Source organism: Convolutriloba macropyga, chromosome 15 (genome assembly GCF_964194025.1).
Source record: "Convolutriloba macropyga chromosome 15, txConMacr16.3, whole genome shotgun sequence".
NCBI lineage: Eukaryota > Metazoa > Xenacoelomorpha > Acoela > Convolutidae > Convolutriloba > Convolutriloba macropyga.
In genome coordinates, this window is record NC_134482.1 from 40,839,183 (window position 1) to 40,857,661 (window position 18,479).

The window sequence follows — 18,479 nt, forward strand, 5'->3', positions numbered from 1 at the left end:
AATACGTTTATTTGAAAAAAAAGTTGTCATTATTTAAAGAAGTTGCAATTTTCTCTATAATCAGTTCTAAAATAGGTTTTATTGGTATTGTGAAATAATGCAATTTTCCGGGATTTTTGGTATAGAATCAACTAAATGGACTATGTGAACTGTGAATATGCAAAAGAAATGCCCAGAATGCGTTTATTTGAAAAAAAGTTGTCATTATTTAAAGAAGTTGCATTTTTCTCTATAACCACTTTTAAAATAGGTTTTAATGGTATTGTGAAATAATTTAATTTTCCGGGATTTTTGGTATGGAATCAACTAAATGGACTATGTGAACTGTGAATTTGAAAAAGAAATGGCCAGAATGCGTTTATTTGAAAAAAAAGTTGTCATTGTTTAAAGAAGTTGCAATTTTCTCTATAATCAGTTTTAAAATAGGTTTTATTGGTATTGTGAAATAATGCAATTTTTCGGGATTTTTGGAATAGAAGCAACTGAATTGTCTATGTAAACTGTGAATCTGTAAAAGAAATGGCCAGAATACGTTTATTTGAAAAAAGTTGTCATTATTTAAAGAAGTTGCAATTTTCTCTATAATTATAATCAGTTTTAAAATAGGTTTTATTGGTATTGTGATATAGTGCTATTTTCCGGTATTTTTGATTTAGAACCAGTTGTATGGGTTATGTGGACTGTGAATCTGCAAAAGATTTGGTCAGAATGTGCCTATTTGAAAAAAAGTTGTCATTATTTAAAGAGTTGCAATTTTCTCTATACTTATAATCAGTTTTAAAATAGGTTTTATTGGTACTGTGAAATTTAGCTTTTTCCATCATTTTTGGTTTAGAACTAGTTGTATAGGTTATGTGAACTGCGAATCTGCAAAAGAAATCGACAGAATATGTTTATTTGAAAAAAAGTTGTCATTATTTAAAGAAGTTGCAATTTTCTCTATAATCAGTTTTAAAATAGGTTTTTTTGGTATTGTGATATAGTGCTATTTTCCGGTATTTTTGATTTAGATTCAGTTGCATGGGATAGGTGAACTTTGAATCTGAAAAAGATTTGGTCAGAATGTGTTTATTTGAAAAAAAAGTTAACTTTATATAAAGAAGTTGCAATTTTCTCTATATTCAGTTTTAAAAAAGGTTTTATTAGTATTGTGAAAAATTGCTATTTTCCGGTTTTTTGGTATAGAATCAACCTAATGGTTTAATAACCATAATAACCATAATAACCATAATGGTTTATGAGGACTGTGAATCTGCAAAAGATTTGGTCAAAATGTGCTCATTTGAAAAAAGTTGTCATTATGTAAACAAGTTATAATTTTCTCTATAATCAGTTTTAAAATAGGTTTTGTCGGTTCTGTGAAATATTGCCTTTTTCCGAGATTTTTGGTATAGAAGAAACTGAATGGAGTTTGAGGACTGTGAATCTGCAAAAGATATGGTCAGAATAAGCTTATTTTAAAAAAAGTTGTCATTATTTAAAGAGTTGCAATTTTCTCTATAATTATAATCAGTTTTAAAATAGGTTTTATTGGTATTGTGATATAGTGCTTTTTTCCGGTATTTTTGATTTAGAACAAGTTATATGAGCGAGGTGAACTGTGAACCTGCAAAAGATTTGGTCAGAATGCGTTTATTTGAAAAAAACTTGTCATTATTTAAAGAAGTTACATTTTTCTCTATTACCACTTTTAAAATAGGTTTTAATGGTATTGTGAAATAATTTAATTTTCCGGGATTTTTGGTATGGAATCAACTAAATTGACTATGTGAACTGTGAATCTGAAAAAGAAATGGCCAGAATGCGTTTATTTGAAAAAAAAGTTGTCATTGTTTAAAGAAGTTGCAATTTTCTCTATAATCAGTTTTAAAATAGGTTTTATTGGTATTGTGAAATAATGCAATTTTTCGGGATTTTTGGAATAGAAGCAACTGAATTGTCTATGTAAACTGTGAATCTGTAAAAGAAATGGCCAGAATACGTTTATTTGAAAAAAGTTGTCATTATTTAAAGAAGTTGCAATTTTCTCTATAATTATAATCAGTTTTAAAATAGGTTTTATTGGTATTGTGATATAGTGCTATTTTCCGGTATTTTTGATTTAGAACCAGTTGTATGGGTTATGTGGACTGTGAATCTGCAAAAGATTTGGTCAGAATGTGCCTATTTGAAAAAAAGTTGTCATTGTTTAAAGAGTTGCAATTTTCTCTATACTTATAATCAGTTTTAAAATAGGTTTTATTGGTACTGTGAAATTTAGCTTTTTCCGTCATTTTTGGTTTAGAACTAGTTGTATAGGTTATGTGAACTGCGAATCTGCAAAAGAAATCGACAGAATATGTTTATTTGAAAAAAAGTTGTCATTATTTAAAGAAGTTGCAATTTTCCCTATAATCAGTTTTAAAATAGGTTTTTTTGGTATTGTGATATAGTGCTATTTTCCGGTATTTTTGATTTAGAACCAGTTGCATGGGCTAGGTGAACTTTGAATCTGAAAAAGCTTTGGTCAGAATGTGTTTATTTGAAAAAAAAGTTAACATTATATAAAGAAGTTGCAATTTTCTCTATATTCAGTTTTAAAAAAGGTTTTATTAGTATTGTGAAAAATTGCTATTTTCCGGTTTTTTGGTATAGAATCAACCTAATGGTTTATGAGGACTGTGAATCTGCAAAAGATATGGTCAGAATAAGCTTATTTTAAAAAAAGTTGTCATTATTTAAAGAGTTGCAATTTTCTCTATAATTATAATCAGTTTTAAAATAGGTTTTATTGGTATTGTGATATAGTGCTTTTTTCCGGTATTTTTGATTTAGAACAAGTTATATGAGCGAGGTGAACTGTGAACCTGCAAAAGATTTGGTCAGAATGCGTTTATTTGAAAAAAACTTGTCATTATTTAAAGAAATTGCAATTTTCTCTATAATCAGTTTTAAAAAAGGGTTTATTAGTATTGTGAAATATTGCTTTTCTTTTTTCTGGGATTTTTGGTGTAGTAGCAACTGCATGGGCCATGAGGACTGTGAATCAGTAAAAGATTTGGTCAGTGTGCGTTTATTTGAAAGAAGTTGTAATTATGTAAGGAAGTTGCAATTTTCTCTTTAGTCACTTTACAGTAGGTTTATTGGTATTGTGAAATATTGCTATTTTCCTGTATTTTTGATTTAGAACTAGTTTTATGGTCTTTGTGAATTGTGAAACTATAAAAGAAACGACTAGAATACGTTTATTTGAAAAAAAAGTTGTCATTATTTAAAGAAGTTGCAATTTTCTCTATAATCTGTTTTAAAATAGGTTTTGTTAGTATTGTGAAATATTGCTATTTTCCTGTATTTTTGGTATAGAAGCAAATGAATGGACTATGTGAACTGTGAATCTGCCAAAGAAATAGTCAAAATGCGTTTATTTGAAAAAAAGTTGTCATTATTTAGAGAAGTTGAAATTTTCTCTATAATCATTTTTAAAACAGGTTTTATTGGTATTGTGAAATATTGCCTTTTTCCGGTATTTTTGGTTTAGAACTAGTTGTATGGGTTATGTGAACTGTGAATCTGCAAAAGATTTGGTCAGAATGTATTTATTTGAAAAAAAGTTAACATTATACAAAGAAGTTGCAATTTTCTCTATATTCAGTTTTAAAATAGGTTTTATTGGTATTGTGATATAGTGCTATTTTCCGGTATTTTTGATTTAGAACCAGTTGTATGGGCTATGTGAACTGTGAGTCCGCAAAAGATTTGGTCAGAATGTGCCTATTTGAAAAAAAGTTGTCATTTTTTAAAGAAGTTGCAATTTTCTCTATAATTATAATCAGTTTTAAAATAGGTTTTATTGATATTGTGATATAGTGCTATTTTTCGGTATTTTTGATTTAGAACCAGTTGTATGGGCTATGTGGACTGTGAATCTGCAAAAGATTTGGTCAGAATGTGCCTATTTGAAAAAAAGTTGTCATTATTTAAAGAGTTGCAATTTTCTCTATACTTATAATCAGTTTTAAAATAGGTTTTATTGGTATTGTGATTTAGTGCTTTTTTCCGGTGTTTTTGGTTTAGAACCAGTTGAATGGGCTATGTGAACTGTGAATCTGCAAAAGAAATGGACAGAATACGTTTATTTGAAAAAAAAGTTGTCATTATTTAAAGAAGTTGCAATATTCTCTATAATTATAATCAGTTTTAAAATGTTTTATTGGTACTGTGAAATTTAGCGTTTTCCGGCATTTTTGGTTTAGAACCAGTTGTATGGGCTATGTAAACTGTGAATCTGCAAAAAATTTGGTCAGAATGTGCTTATTTGAAAAAAAGTTGTCATTATTTAAAGAGTTGCAATTTTCTCTATAATTATAATCAGTTTTAAAATAGGTTTTATTGGTAATGTGATATAGTGCTATTTTTCCGGTATTTTTGACCTAGAACCAGTTTTATGGGCAATTTGAACTGTGAATCTGCAGAAGATTTGGTCAGAATGTGTTTATTTGAAAAAAAGTTAACATTATATAAAGAAGTCGCAGTTTTCTCTATATTCAGATTTAAAATTAGGTCTTGTTGGTATTGCGAAATAATGCAATTTTTCGGGATTTTTGGTATATAAGCACCTGAATGGTCTATGTGAACTGTGAATCTGTAAAAGAAATGGCCAGAATACGTTTATTTGAAAAAAAAGTTGTCATTATTTAAAGAAGTTGCAATTTTCTCTATAATTATAATCAGTTTTAAAATGTTTTTTTTTGGTACTGTGAAATTTAGCGTTTTCCGGCATTTTTTGTTTAGAACTAGTTGTATGCGCTATGTGAACTGTGACTCTGTAAAATAAATGGCCAGAATACGTTTACTTGAAAAAAGAGTTGTCATTATTTAGAGATGTTGCAATTTTCTCTATAATTATAATCAGTTTTAAAATGTTTTATTGGTACTGTGAAATTTAGCGTTTTCCGGCATTTTTGTTTTAAAACTAGTTGTATGGGCTATGTGAACTGTGAATCTGTAAAATAAATGGACAGAATACGTTTATTTGAAAAAAAAGTTGTCATTATTTAGAGATGTTGCAATTTTCTCTATAATTATAATCAGTTTTAAAATGTTTTATTGGTACTGTGAAATTTAGCGTTTTCCGGCATTTTTGGTTTAGAACTAGTTGTATGGGCTATGTGAACTGTGAATCGGTAAAATAAATGGCCAGAATACGTTTATTTGAAAAAAAAGTTGTCATTATTTAGAGATGTTGCAATTTTCTCTATAATTATAATCAGTTTTAAAATGTTTTATTGGTACAGTGAAATTTAGCGTTTTCCGGCAATTTTGGTTTAGAACTAGTTGTATGGGCTATGTGAACTGTGAATCTGTAAAATAAATGGCCAGAATACGTTTATTTGAAAAAAAAAGTTGTCATTATTTAGAGATGTTGCAATTTTCTCTATAATTATAATCAGTTTTAAAATGTTTTATTGGTACTGTGAAATTTAGCGTTTTCCGGCATTTTTGGTTTAGAACTAGTTTTATGCGCTATGTGAACTGTGAATCTGCAAAAGATTTGGTCAGAATGTGCTGATTTGAAAAAAAGGTTGTCATTATTTAAAGAGTTGCAGTTTTCTCTATAATTATAATCAGTTTTAAAATAGGTTTTATTGGTATTGTGATACAGTGCTATTTTTCCGGTATTTTTGGCCTAGAACCAGTTTTATGGGCATTTTGAACTGTGAACCTGCAGAAGATTTGGTCAGAATGTGTTTATTTGAAAAAGTTAACATTATATAAAAAGTTACAATTTTCTCTATATTCAGATTTAAAATTAGGTCTTGTTGGTATTGTGAAATAAAGCAATTTTTCGGGATTTTTGGTATAGAAGCAGCTGAATGGTCTATGTGAACTGTGAATCTGTAAAATAAATGGCCAGAATACGTTTATTTGAAAAAAAAGTTGTCATTATTTAAAGAAGTTGCAATTTTCTCTATAATTATAATCAGTTTTAAAATGTTTTATTGGTACTGTGAAATTTAGCGTTTTCGGCATTTTTAGCCTAGAACTAGTTGTATGGGCTATGTGAACTGTGAATCTGTAAAATAAATGGCCAGAATACGTTTATTTGAAAAAAAAGTTGTCATTATTTAGAGAAGTTGCAATTTTCTCTATAATCAGTTTTAAAATGGGTTTTATTGGTACTGTGAAATAATGCTTTTTTCCGGCATTTTTGGTTTAGAACCAGTTGAATGGGCAATGTGAATTGTGAATCTGCAAAAGAAATGGACAGAATACGTTTATTTGAAAAAAAGTTGTCATTATTTAAAGAAGTTGCAATTTTCTCTATAATTATAATCAGTTTTAAAATGTTTCATTGGTACTGTGAAATTTAGCGTTTTCCGGCATTTTTGGTTTAGAACTAGTTGTGTGGGCTATGTGAACTGTGAATCTGTAAAATAAATGGCCAGAATACGTTTATTTGAAAAAAAAAGTTGTCATTATTTAGAGATGTTGCAATTTTCTCTATAATTATAATCAGTTTTAAAATGTTTTATTGGTACTGTGAAATTTAGCGTTTTCCGGCATTTTTGGTTTAGAACTAGTTTTATGGGCTATGTGAACTGTGAATCTGCAAAAGATTTGGTCAGAATGTGCTGATTTGAAAAAAAGGTTGTCATTATTTAAAGAGTTGCAGTTTTCTCTATAATTATAATCAGTTTTAAAATAGGTTTTATTGGTATTGTGATACAGTGCTATTTTTCCGGTATTTTTGGCCTAGAACCAGTTTTATGGGCATTTTGAACTGTGAACCTGCAGAAGATTTGGTCAGAATGTGTTTATTTGAAAAAGTTAACATTATATAAAAAGTTACAATTTTCTCTATATTCAGATTTAAAATTAGGTCTTGTTGGTATTGTGAAATAAAGCAATTTTTCGGGATTTTTGGTGTAGAAGCAGCTGAATGGTCTATGTGAACTGTGAATCTGTAAAATAAATGGCCAGAATACGTTTATTTGAAAAAAAAGTTGTCATTATTTAAAGAAGTTGCAATTTTCTCTATAATTATAATCAGTTTTAAAATGTTTTATTGGTACTGTGAAATTTAGCGTTTTCGGCATTTTTAGCCTAGAACTAGTTGTATGGGCTATGTGAACTGTGAATCTGTAAAATAAATGGCCAGAATACGTTTATTTGAAAAAAAAGTTGTCATTATTTAGAGAAGTTGCAATTTTCTCTATAATCAGTTTTAAAATGGGTTTTATTGGTATTGTGAAATAATGCTTTTTTCCGGCATTTTTGGTTTAGAACCAGTTGAATGGGCAATGTGAATTGTGAATCTGCAAAAGAAATGGACAGAATACGTTTATTTGAAAAAAAGTTGTCATTATTTAAAGAAGTTGCAATTTTCTCTATAATTATAATCAGTTTTAAAATGTTTCATTGGTACTGTGAAATTTAGCGTTTTCCGGCATTTTTGGTTTAGAACTAGTTGTGTGGGCTATTTGAACTGTGAATCTGTAAAATAAATAGCCAGAATACGTTTATTTGAAAAAAAAGTTGTCATTTTTTAAAGAAGTTGCAATTTTCTCTATAATCAGTTTTAAAATAGGTTTTATTGGTATTGTCAAATATTGCATTTTTCTGGCACTTTTGGTTTAGAACCAGTTGAATGGGCTATGTGAACTTTGAATCTGCAAAAGAAATGGACAGAATACGTTTATTTGAAAAAAAGTTGTCATTATTTAAAGAAGTTGCAATTTTCTTTATAATCAGTTATAAAATAGGTTTTATTGGTATTGTGAAATAATGCAACTTTTCCGGGATTTTTGGTATAGAATCAATTAAATGGACTACGTGAACTGTGAATCTGCAAAAGAAATGGCCAGAATGCCTTTATTTGAAAAAAAAGTTGTCATTATTTAAAGAAGTTGCAATTTTCTCTATAATCAGTTTTAAATAGGTTTTATTGGTATTGTGAAATAATGCTTTTTTCCGGCATTTTTGGTTTAGAACCAGTTGAATGGGCTATGTGAACTTTGAATCTGCAAAAGAAATGGACAGAATACGTTTATTTGAAAAAAAGTTGTCATTATTTAAAGAAGTTGCAATTTTCTTTATAATCAGTTATAAAATAGGTTTTATTGGTATTGTGAAATAATGCAACTTTTCCGGGATTTTTGGTATAGAATCAATTAAATGGACTACGTGAACTGTGAATCTGCAAAAGAAATGGCCAGAATGCCTTTATTTGAAAAAAAAGTTGTCATTATTTAAAGAAGTTGCAATTTTCTCTATAATCAGTTTTAAATAGGTTTTATTGGTATTGTGAAATAATGCTTTTTTCCGGCATTTTTGGTTTAGAACCAGTTGAATGGGCTACGTGAATTGTGAATCTGCAAAAGAAATGGACAGAATACGTTTATTTGAAAAAAAGTTGTCATTATTTAAAGAAGTTGCAATTTTCTCTATAATCAGTTTTAAAATAGGTTTCATTGGTATTGTGATTTAGTGCTATTTTCCGATATTTTTGATTTAGAACCAGTTGTATGGGCTATGTGAACTGTGAATCTGCAAAAGAAATGGACAGAATACGTTTATTTGAAATAAAGTTATCATTATTTAAAGAAGTTGCAATTTTCTCTGTAATCAGTTTTAAAATAGGTTCTATTGGTATTGTGATTTAGTGCTATTTTCCGGTATTTTTGATTCAGAACCAGTTGTATGGGCTAGGTGAACTGTGAATCTGCAAAAGAAATGGACAGAATACGTTTATTTGAAAAAAGTTGTCATTATTTAAAGAAGTTGCAATTTTCTTTATAATCAGTTATAAAATAGGTTTTATTGGTATTGTGAAATAATGCAACTTTTCCGGGATTTTTGGTATAGAATCAATTAAATGGACTACGTGAACTGTGAATCTGCAAAAGAAATGGCCAGAATGCCTTTATTTGAAAAAGAAAGTTGTCATTATTTAAAAAAGTTGCAATTTTCTCTATAATCAGTTTTAAATAGGTTTTATTGGTATTGTGAAATAATGCTTTTTTCCGGCATTTTTGGTTTAGAACCAGTTGAATGGGCTATGTGAATTGTGAATCTGCAAAACAAATGGACAGAATACGTTTATTTGAAAAAAAAGTTGTCATTATTTAAAGAAGTTGCAATATTCTCTATAATTATAATCAGTTTTAAAATGTTTTATTGGTACTGTGAAATTTAGCGTTTTCCGGCATTTTTGGTTTAGAACCAGTTGTATGGGCTATGTAAACTGTGAATCTGCAAAAAATTTGGTCAGAATGTGCTTATTTGAAAAAAAGTTGTCATTATTTGAAGAGTTGCAATTTTCTCTATAATTATAATCAGTTTTAAAATAGGTTTTATTGGTAATGTGATATAGTGCTATTTTTCCGGTATTTTTGACCTAGAACCAGTTTTATGGGCAATTTGAACTGTGAATCTGCAAAAGATTTGGTCAGAATGTGCCTATTTGAAAAAAAGTTGTCATTATTTAAAGAGTTGCAATTTTCTCTATACTTATAATCAGTTTTAAAATAGGTTTTATTGGTATTGGGATTTAGTGCTTTTTTCCGGTGTTTTTGGTTTAGAACCAGTTGAATGGTCTATGTGAACTGTGAATCTGTAAAAGAAATGGCCAGAATACGTTTATTTGAAAAAAAAGTTGTCATTATTTAAAGAAGTTGCAATTTTCTCTATAATTATAATCAGTTTTAAAATGTTTTTTTTTGGTACTGTGAAATTTAGCGTTTTCCGGCATTTTTTGTTTAGAACTAGTTGTATGCGCTATGTGAACTGTGACTCTGTAAAATAAATGGCCAGAATACGTTTACTTGAAAAAAGAGTTGTCATTATTTAGAGATGTTGCAATTTTCTCTATAATTATAATCAGTTTTAAAATGTTTTATTGGAACTGTGAAATTTAGCGTTTTCTGGCTTTTTTGGTTTAGAACTATTTGTATGGGCTATGTGAACTGTGAATCTGTAAAATAAATGGACAGAATACGTTTATTTGAAAAAAAAGTTGTCATTATTTAGAGATGTTGCAATTTTCTCTATAATTATAATCAGTTTTAAAATGTTTTATTGGTACTGTGAAATTTAGCGTTTTCCGGCATTTTTGGTTTAGAACTAGTTGTATGGGCTATGTGAACTGTGAATCTGTAAAATAAATGGCCAGAATACGTTTATTTGAAAAAAAAGTTGTCATTATTTAGAGATGTTGCAATTTTCTCTATAATTATAATCAGTTTTAAAATGTTTTATTGGTACTGTGAAATTTAGCGTTTTCCGGCATTTTTGGTTTAGAACTAGTTGTATGGGCTATGTGAACTGTGAATCTGTAAAATAAATGGCCAGAATACGTTTATTTGAAAAAAAAGTTGTCATTATTTAGAGATGTTGCAATTTTCTCTATAATTATAATCAGTTTTAAAATGTTTTATTGGTACTGTCAAATTTAGCGTTTTCCGGCATTTTTGGTTTAGAACTAGTTTTATGGGCTATGTGAACTGTGAATCTGCAAAAGATTTGGTCAGAAGGTGCTTATTTGAAAAAAAGGTTGTCATTATTTAAAGAGTTGCAGTTTTCTCTATAATTATAATCAGTTTTAAAATAGGTTTTATTGGTATTGTGATACAGTGCTATTTTTCCGGTATTTTTGGCCTAGAACCAGTTTTATGGGCATTTTGAACTGTGAATCTGCAGTCTGCAGAAGATTTGGTCAGAATGTGTTTATTTGAAAAAGTTAACATTATATAAAAAGTTACAATTTTCTCTATATTCAGATTTAAAATTAGGTCTTGTTGGTATTGTGAAATAAAGCAATTTTTCGGGATTTTTGGTATAGAAGCAGCTGAATGGTCTATGTGAACTGTGAATCTGTAAAATAAATGGCCAGAATACGTTTATTTGAAAAAAAAGTTGTCATTATTTAAAGAAGTTGCAATTTTGTCTATAATTATAATCAGTTTTAAAATGTTTTATTGGTACTGTGAAATTTAGCGTTTTCGGCATTTTTAGCCTAGAACTAGTTGTATGGGCTATGTGAACTGTGAATCTGTAAAATAAATGGCCAGAATACGTTTATTTGAAAAAAAAAGTTGTCATTATTTAAAGAAGTTGCAATTTTGTCTATAATTATAATCAGTTTTAAAATGTTTTATTGGTACTGTGAAATTTAGCGTTTTCGGCATTTTTAGCCTAGAACTAGTTGTATGGGCTATGTGAACTGTGAATCTGTAAAATAAATGGCCAGAATACGTTTATTTGAAAAAAAAGTCGTCATTATTTAGAGAAGTTGCAATTTTCTCTATAATCAGTAATAAAATGGGTTTTATTGGTATTGTGAAATAATGCTTTTTTCCGGCATTTTTGGTTTAGAAACAGTTGAATGGGCAATGTGAATTGTGAATCTGCAAAAGAAATGGACAGAATACGTTTATTTGAAAAAAAGTTGTCATTATTTAAAGAAGTTGCAATTTTCTCTATAATTATAATCAGTTTTAAAATGTTTCATTGGTACTGTGAAATTTAGCGTTTTCCGGCATTTTTGGTTTAGAACTAGTTGTATGGGCTATTTGAACTGTGAATCTGTAAAATAAATAGCCAGAATACGTTTATTTGAAAAAAAAGTTGTCATTATTTAAAGAAGTTGCAATTTTCTCTATAATCAGTTTTAAAATAGGTTTTATTGGTATTGTCAAATATTGCATTTTTCTGGCACTTTTGGTTTAGAACCAGTTGAATGGGCTATGTGAACTTTGAATCTGCAAAAGAAATGGACAGAATACGTTTATTTGAAAAAAAGTTGTCATTATTTAAAGAAGTTGCAATTTTCTTTATAATCAGTTATAAAATAGGTTTTATTGGTATTGTGAAATAATGCAACTTTTCCGGGATTTTTGGTATAGAATCAATTAAATGGACTACGTGAACTGTGAATCTGCAAAAGAAATGGCCAGAATGCCTTTATTTGAAAAAAAAGTTGTCATTATTTAAAGAAGTTGCAATTTTCTCTATAATCAGTTTTAAATAGGTTTTATTGGTATTGTGAAATAATGCTTTTTTCCGGCATTTTTGGTTTAGAACCAGTTGAATGGGCTATGTGAATTGTGAATCTGCAAAAGAAATGGACAGAATACGTTTATTTGAAAAAAAGTTGTCATTATTTAAAGAAGTTGCAATTTTCTCTATAATCAGTTTTAAAATAGGTTTCATTGGTATTGTGATTTAGTGCTATTTTCCGATATTTTTGATTTAGAACCAGTTGTATGGGCTATGTGAACTGTGAATCTGCAAAAGAAATGGACAGAATACGTTTATTTGAAATAAAGTTATCATTATTTAAAGAAGTTGCAATTTTCTCTGTAATCAGTTTTAAAATAGGTTCTATTGGTATTGTGATTTAGAGCTATTTTCCGGTATTTTTGATTCAGAACCAGTTGTATGGGCTAGGTGAACTGTGAATCTGCAAAAGAAATGGACAGAATACGTTTATTTGAAAAAAGTTGTCATTATTTAAAGAAGTTGCAATTTTCTTTATAATCAGTTATAAAATAGGTTTTATTGGTATTGTGAAATAATGCAACTTTTCCGGGATTTTTGGTATAGAATCAATTAAATGGACTACGTGAACTGTGAATCTGCAAAAGAAATGGCCAGAATGCCTTTATTTGAAAAAGAAAGTTGTCATTATTTAAAAAAGTTGCAATTTTCTCTATAATCAGTTTTAAATAGGTTTTATTGGTATTGTGAAATAATGCTTTTTTCCGGCATTTTTGGTTTAGAACCAGTTGAATGGGCTATGTGAACTGTGAATCTGCAAAAGATTTGGTCAGAATGTGCTTATTTGAAAAAAAGGTTGTCATTATTTAAAGAGTTGCAGTTTTCTCTATAATTATAATCAGTTTTAAAATAGGTTTTATTGGTATTGTGATACAGTGCTATTTTTCCGGTATTTTTGGCCTAGAACCAGTTTTATGGGCATTTTGAACTTTGAATCTGCAGAAGATTTGGTCAGAATGTGTTTATTTGAAAAAGTTAACATTATATAAAAAGTTACAATTTTCTCTATATTCAGATTTAAAATTAGGTCTTGTTGGTATTGTGAAATAAAGCAATTTTTCGGGATTTTTGGTATAGAAGCAGCTGAATGGTCTATGTGAACTGTGAATCTGTAAAATAAATGGCCAGAATACGTTTATTTGAAAAAAAAGTTGTCATTATTTAAAGAAGTTGCAATTTTGTCTATAATTATAATCAGTTTTAAAATGTTTTATTGGTACTGTCAAATTTAGCGTTTTCCGGTATTTTTGATTCAGAACCAGTTGTATGGGCTAGGTGAACTGTGAATCTGCAAAAGAAATGGACAGAATACGTTTATTTGAAAAAAAAGTTGTCATTATTTTGTTTATTTTGTTTTGGAAAATTGTTCAAGCTTGGTTTTTTTTTACCATGCTATACCAGTTTTCCTAGAGTTTATTTCAGTAACTCCGCCACTGCCGGTCCACAGCCCGGAATGAAAAAGGACGAGGGTTTAAACCACACATAACATACTGGAAAATCTCAAAAAGTCAGTCTTTAACTTGACTTGAGGAGATTTCCGACAACCTATTTTATAACTTTCTTCAATTTCTACAGGTATTGTATGAATTTGTATATTTTAAGGACCTGAGAGCGAAAGCAATGGTAAAACCTGGCTTGGCTCATGAACATAGTTATGATTTTTCCCGAATTCAGAGAAGATCAGAGTCTGAATAAGAGTCTGAATCAGAGAAAAATCAGAGTCTGAATCAGAGTCTGAATCAGAGAAAAATCAGAGTCTGAATCAGAGTCTGAATCAGAGTCTGATTCAGACAAAAATCAGAGTCTGAATCAGAGTCTGTATCAGACTCTGAATCAGAGGAATTCAGAGCGAAATGTGACCTGAATCAGAGTCTGAATCAGTACTGATAATTTCTGATTTTTACTCTGATTCAGTACTGAATTTGCTTTTGAGTTAGGTACGGGTAAAAATAAAAACAATGTGTTCGTCTAATTGAGTTTTAGCCTTATACCACATCATCCAAAAACATTCATAAACGTGAATAATTTCATCTTATATAAATCATACAAAAATCAATTGAAAATAGTTGATTTGGAATATTTTCAAATTATATAACATGTGCATGTTGGATCAGTATATTCCCTCTTTCTAGCACGGATAAATAATTTATGTCAATAAATTTATGTCAATAACTTGTTTGTTTACAAATTAGTTCGATGTTTTTTACCTTATGATCACTTTGGTGTCTGCTGTCCTCCAGGGCATCGTCATCCATGTGCTGCATGTCTTTGTACATGTTCATCACCACATCCCAGTCCACGACATTTTCCACTCTCAGAGACACACTCTCTTGTCCGACGGAATACTTCCCTCCGTGACCCCCTCCGTTCCTCGACTTCCTTTTCGTTCCCATCGTGTGACGGGTGCTCCCAGCTGCATTAAAAAAGACCCGTCAATTTAGGTTGCACATACTATCAAAAAGACAATGTCTTAGAACAAGTCAAAATGGTCGTTTCATGGGAAAAAAATTCGGAGAAAAACATTCAAAATTATTATATCAGGACCCATCAGGACCCCTGCCGTTCCTGTGATTCCTTCTGGTTGCCATCGCGTGACGGGTGCTGCAAATTGAAAAAATCAAATAAAAATAGAAAAAACTGTAAAAATCCATTTTGATTGTCAACGGGGAACAATTGGCAAGAATAAAATCAGTCAATACAATTCGTAGAAACTACATATCTAAATCAGTCTTTGGAGGAAAAATCTCAATTGAAAAAATTCATTTCGTCAAAATAATAATACTGGCTAAAAAACAACTTTTAGGCCCATTTTCCCAAAACAATACATATGCAAAACCTTTTTATTGAACAAGAATACATATACTTGCACTTGTTATTGATTTCAATATTACATGTTAACATGTTAATTAGGCTTAAATAAAAATATGTCGACAGTTACTTCAATAAAAGTCTGTCGGATTTTTGATTAGCAACTAAAAACACTAATTCTTGATTACCGCGTATTTATATCACCGCTAGAGAGAAAATTTGGCATTTCAATTATATCTGATGAATGTATATTAAAATAATTTTGCTGAACAAACTGTTGTGCTTAATGCTCTTGTTAACAAGTAAAAGAGTGAAAAATTACTTTTTTCGTAAATATTGGTCTTTTTTGTAAATATTGGTAAAAAACGGAGTTTGTTCTTGAGGCCCAGCAACACCGGTTCAACAAACAAGATTCTGTACAGTCATTTTGATGTTACTCAATTTTTTGGTGGGATTCAGAATGTTGGGATCTTCTAAGAAACCCTGCTATCATCATTATTTGCGGTAAGATCAGATATCTTCAAAATTCGGATTTTCAAAAAATTTGAAATATTTTCGGAATTACTGTTTTCTGAAAATTGGATTGGTTGTTGCCATTCACCCATCATAACAGCCACTTGACTGTAAACAAAACAATTTTTTTTCAAACTTTCTCAATTATTGAGCATTTAGATATTTTCCCGATGCCCGGAGATTAGAAACATTTGGTTATATGAATGTGATATTTAAATGATTTGATTTATTACGTTCCCTTAAAAAACTAAGTGATTTAATTAAAAATTCCTCCAAAAAAAATTTTTTTTAAAAAAAAACAAACTTTTCAATTTAATGGTGCGCTGCCGTGTGCTATAATCTTGATCCAAATTTGTCTCATACTTCTCGTAAAACTGATGAAATCTGTCATGCAAAAACTGCGCTTCAAGTAAATCAGATGTTCAAAATGATTGTAAGCTATCTTGTAAGCTTCGTGCAAATAATGTTTATCTTGCAAGATCTTGCAAGACTCTTGCAAATAACGTTTATCTTTCAAGATGCAAGTTCAAGACGTCTATCTTTCATGAATCCTGCAAGATCTAGCAAAATAACCGTCTTAAAGTTTTGATGAAAACATGCAGTTTCAATTGATCGTACGTTTTTGTAGCGATAGCCTAACGTTTTTTAGTAATTAAATTTGAACATGGCAAATACCGTACGTGGTGACTTTTGTTAGCCTTGCGATCACATTAAAACGAACTCTGTAGTAGAACGGCAGTTCCACTGAGGGTAACACATAGCCAAATTCAAAAAATGGGGGTCAAAATCTTTTTGCCCAAAATCAATGTTTCTGTCGACTGGCTTAGTGATTCGACAGCTGAAGAGCTCTCATATTCCCAATTTCTCCATATTTAATGAATTTTAACACTGGTTTTCTGCTCGTTTCCGAAAACTGAAAAGTTTTGGCTAGCTGTCCGGTTGTTGCTGTTTAAAGGTTTAATTTACTTCTGAATTTATTTTTGAATTTCTCACTCATTAAGAAATGACCTCTAATTTTTGGGCAAGTTCATTAGCTACTAAACCATTGTTTTGGCGGTTTTATGCATTCCCACTTGCTAATGTTTTCCCGACGCTATGGCCGGAAACATGAAATCCGGAAGTATTCAGAGCGGGTTAATCGAGTGCTTCAAAACTGGAAACATCTTTCAGAACTTCTGTGGTTGGAAATTTTGATATTGCCCGAGAAAGAGTGATAAAATTTCGTCACTGTAGTCCGCGGTTAATAAATGTATCTTGATTTCGATATTGGTATATTTTGAATTCATTATTTGTCAAGGTTTTCAACCAAATGACTTCTATATACCATTTTTCCAAGAGTTTATAAATGAGTAAGTGATCCGCAGAAATTTGTCTTTAAAATCTCTTATTAATAATCCTAGTAATTTTTATTTAATTATTCGCCAATTAGATTTTCTTACCTTTCTGCCCGAGCAAGCACTCTTACACGCGTAATACAATGATGTTATTTGAAGGGTGGACAAACATTTTCATTTTTGTGGCGCAGGGCTTCTTAACGCAAAAAACAAAGACGCTAAATAGTGCCGCTGCTGTCCGCAAAATGCATGAAATCTTATAAAAGCTGTTTATTTAATAATGTTGCACACTTTTTGTGCTCGATTTGTTCTCCCTTGCTTTGAAAACGGGACACAAAATTGCCCCCTATTAGCTCTTGATGACCAAAGGTCACGTCTGTTTGGCATCTCAACCTGGGAATCATGCCCTTTGACGCTTCGACTTTTTCCAGATTTTTAAAAAATTTTGCAGCTTCAGATTAACCAGATCATTTTTCACGCTGTTGTCAATTTGATGCTGGGATAGTTTTCAGGAGCTGCTGCCGACAATTTTTTAAATAATAATAAAAGAATGGATCTTTTCAACAATTGCCCCCTCAAAAAGGGGGCTATTCTTAAATAAAATTTAAACGAGCGATTTATTAACCAATCAGAGACGAAATTTAAACTGAATACAGTAAAATACGCCATGTAATGTTAATTAGCCGAATTAGAATACAAAGCAAAAAAAATTCCGACTGGATGAGAGGCATGGCCGTGAACAGCGGTTCGCAATTGCGTCTAAACTGATATTCGACTATCTAAACTAAGTAGGCCAAGTAATATTGTGGTAGAGCATAGCACAAAAGGGAGGGGGCGATTCTCTACTAGGTACCAAAGGGGGGGGGTCAATTGTTGAAAAGATCCTTAAATAGATTTTATACATGGAACTGACTTTTGACGGATACAGTTCCACTTTGCTTCGTGGCGGATGAAGTACTAGACAAGACCTCCTGTTCCGTCACATTGGTCACTGTCTCTGCGTGCATTCCACCTCCTCCGCCTCCACCTGGTCCACCCAGACCCAGTTCGTCAGATCCATCTCCTCCTATCACTTCGTCATCTCGCATCAGTTCTCGCACTGAGCAGAATTTTCCTAAAACGGGAAAAATTTGATGAAAAATTAATTAAGAACAAACAACCAAATTAACACTCGTTTGTGATAAAAGTTGTTGAAATTTTATAACAAAATCATTAAAGGATATTGTCTATTAAAATTTCTGAGCTTTTTAATATACATATTCAAAAAAAGTACCCGAACTGAATAAATTCAATTAGAGTTATGGTCACGGCTCATGTTATAACATTTATGGTATAACTAGTATCGTCATATATCTATTTATTTATTTGTATATATATATATATATATATATATATATTCGATGCAAAGTCGCAGCTGGCTTACAGTAGGACCATATTAAGACTTTGCATGGTACTTTTTGGGTATTTATCCAGGCTACCAACTTTGAAAACCTACTAAGACTTATAAGGTACCTGCGAAAACTATACTGCACTATACAGGGCGTATCAAGTTTTGGACGGCCCGTATTCCTAAGTTGCACCTGCCAAGTAATCAACTCTGCCCTAATAAAATTAATTGAAATAAAATGATCAACTCGCCTGAAGTTATTTTTCACCGCATTTTATCCGGTGTATAAGATATAATATTACAAAATTTAATAATGCGCCATAGATGACCGTATCCAGTGGTTTAGGGTTTCTATTCATATCAAATTTTTTAAATGCCTTAAAAATTTCAAAAAAGTAGAG

At 30.3% G+C, this 18,479-nt stretch overlaps 1 protein-coding gene across 7 annotated transcripts in view; it reads right to left on the reverse strand.

The window, feature by feature from the left end:
* LOC142354422 (uncharacterized) overlaps positions 1-18,479 on the reverse strand; it is a 203,213-nt gene that overhangs the window by 30,085 nt on the left and 154,649 nt on the right. For all 7 annotated transcript variants that reach the window (XM_075406711.1, XM_075406713.1, XM_075406712.1 and 4 more), the window contains 2 exons: positions 17,605-17,805; positions 14,244-14,449 (listed from right to left, as the gene is read on the reverse strand). In XM_075406711.1, coding sequence (XP_075262826.1) covers positions 14,244-14,449; positions 17,605-17,805 — 407 coding nt within the window. The remainder of the gene's footprint in view (positions 1-14,243; positions 14,450-17,604; positions 17,806-18,479) is intronic.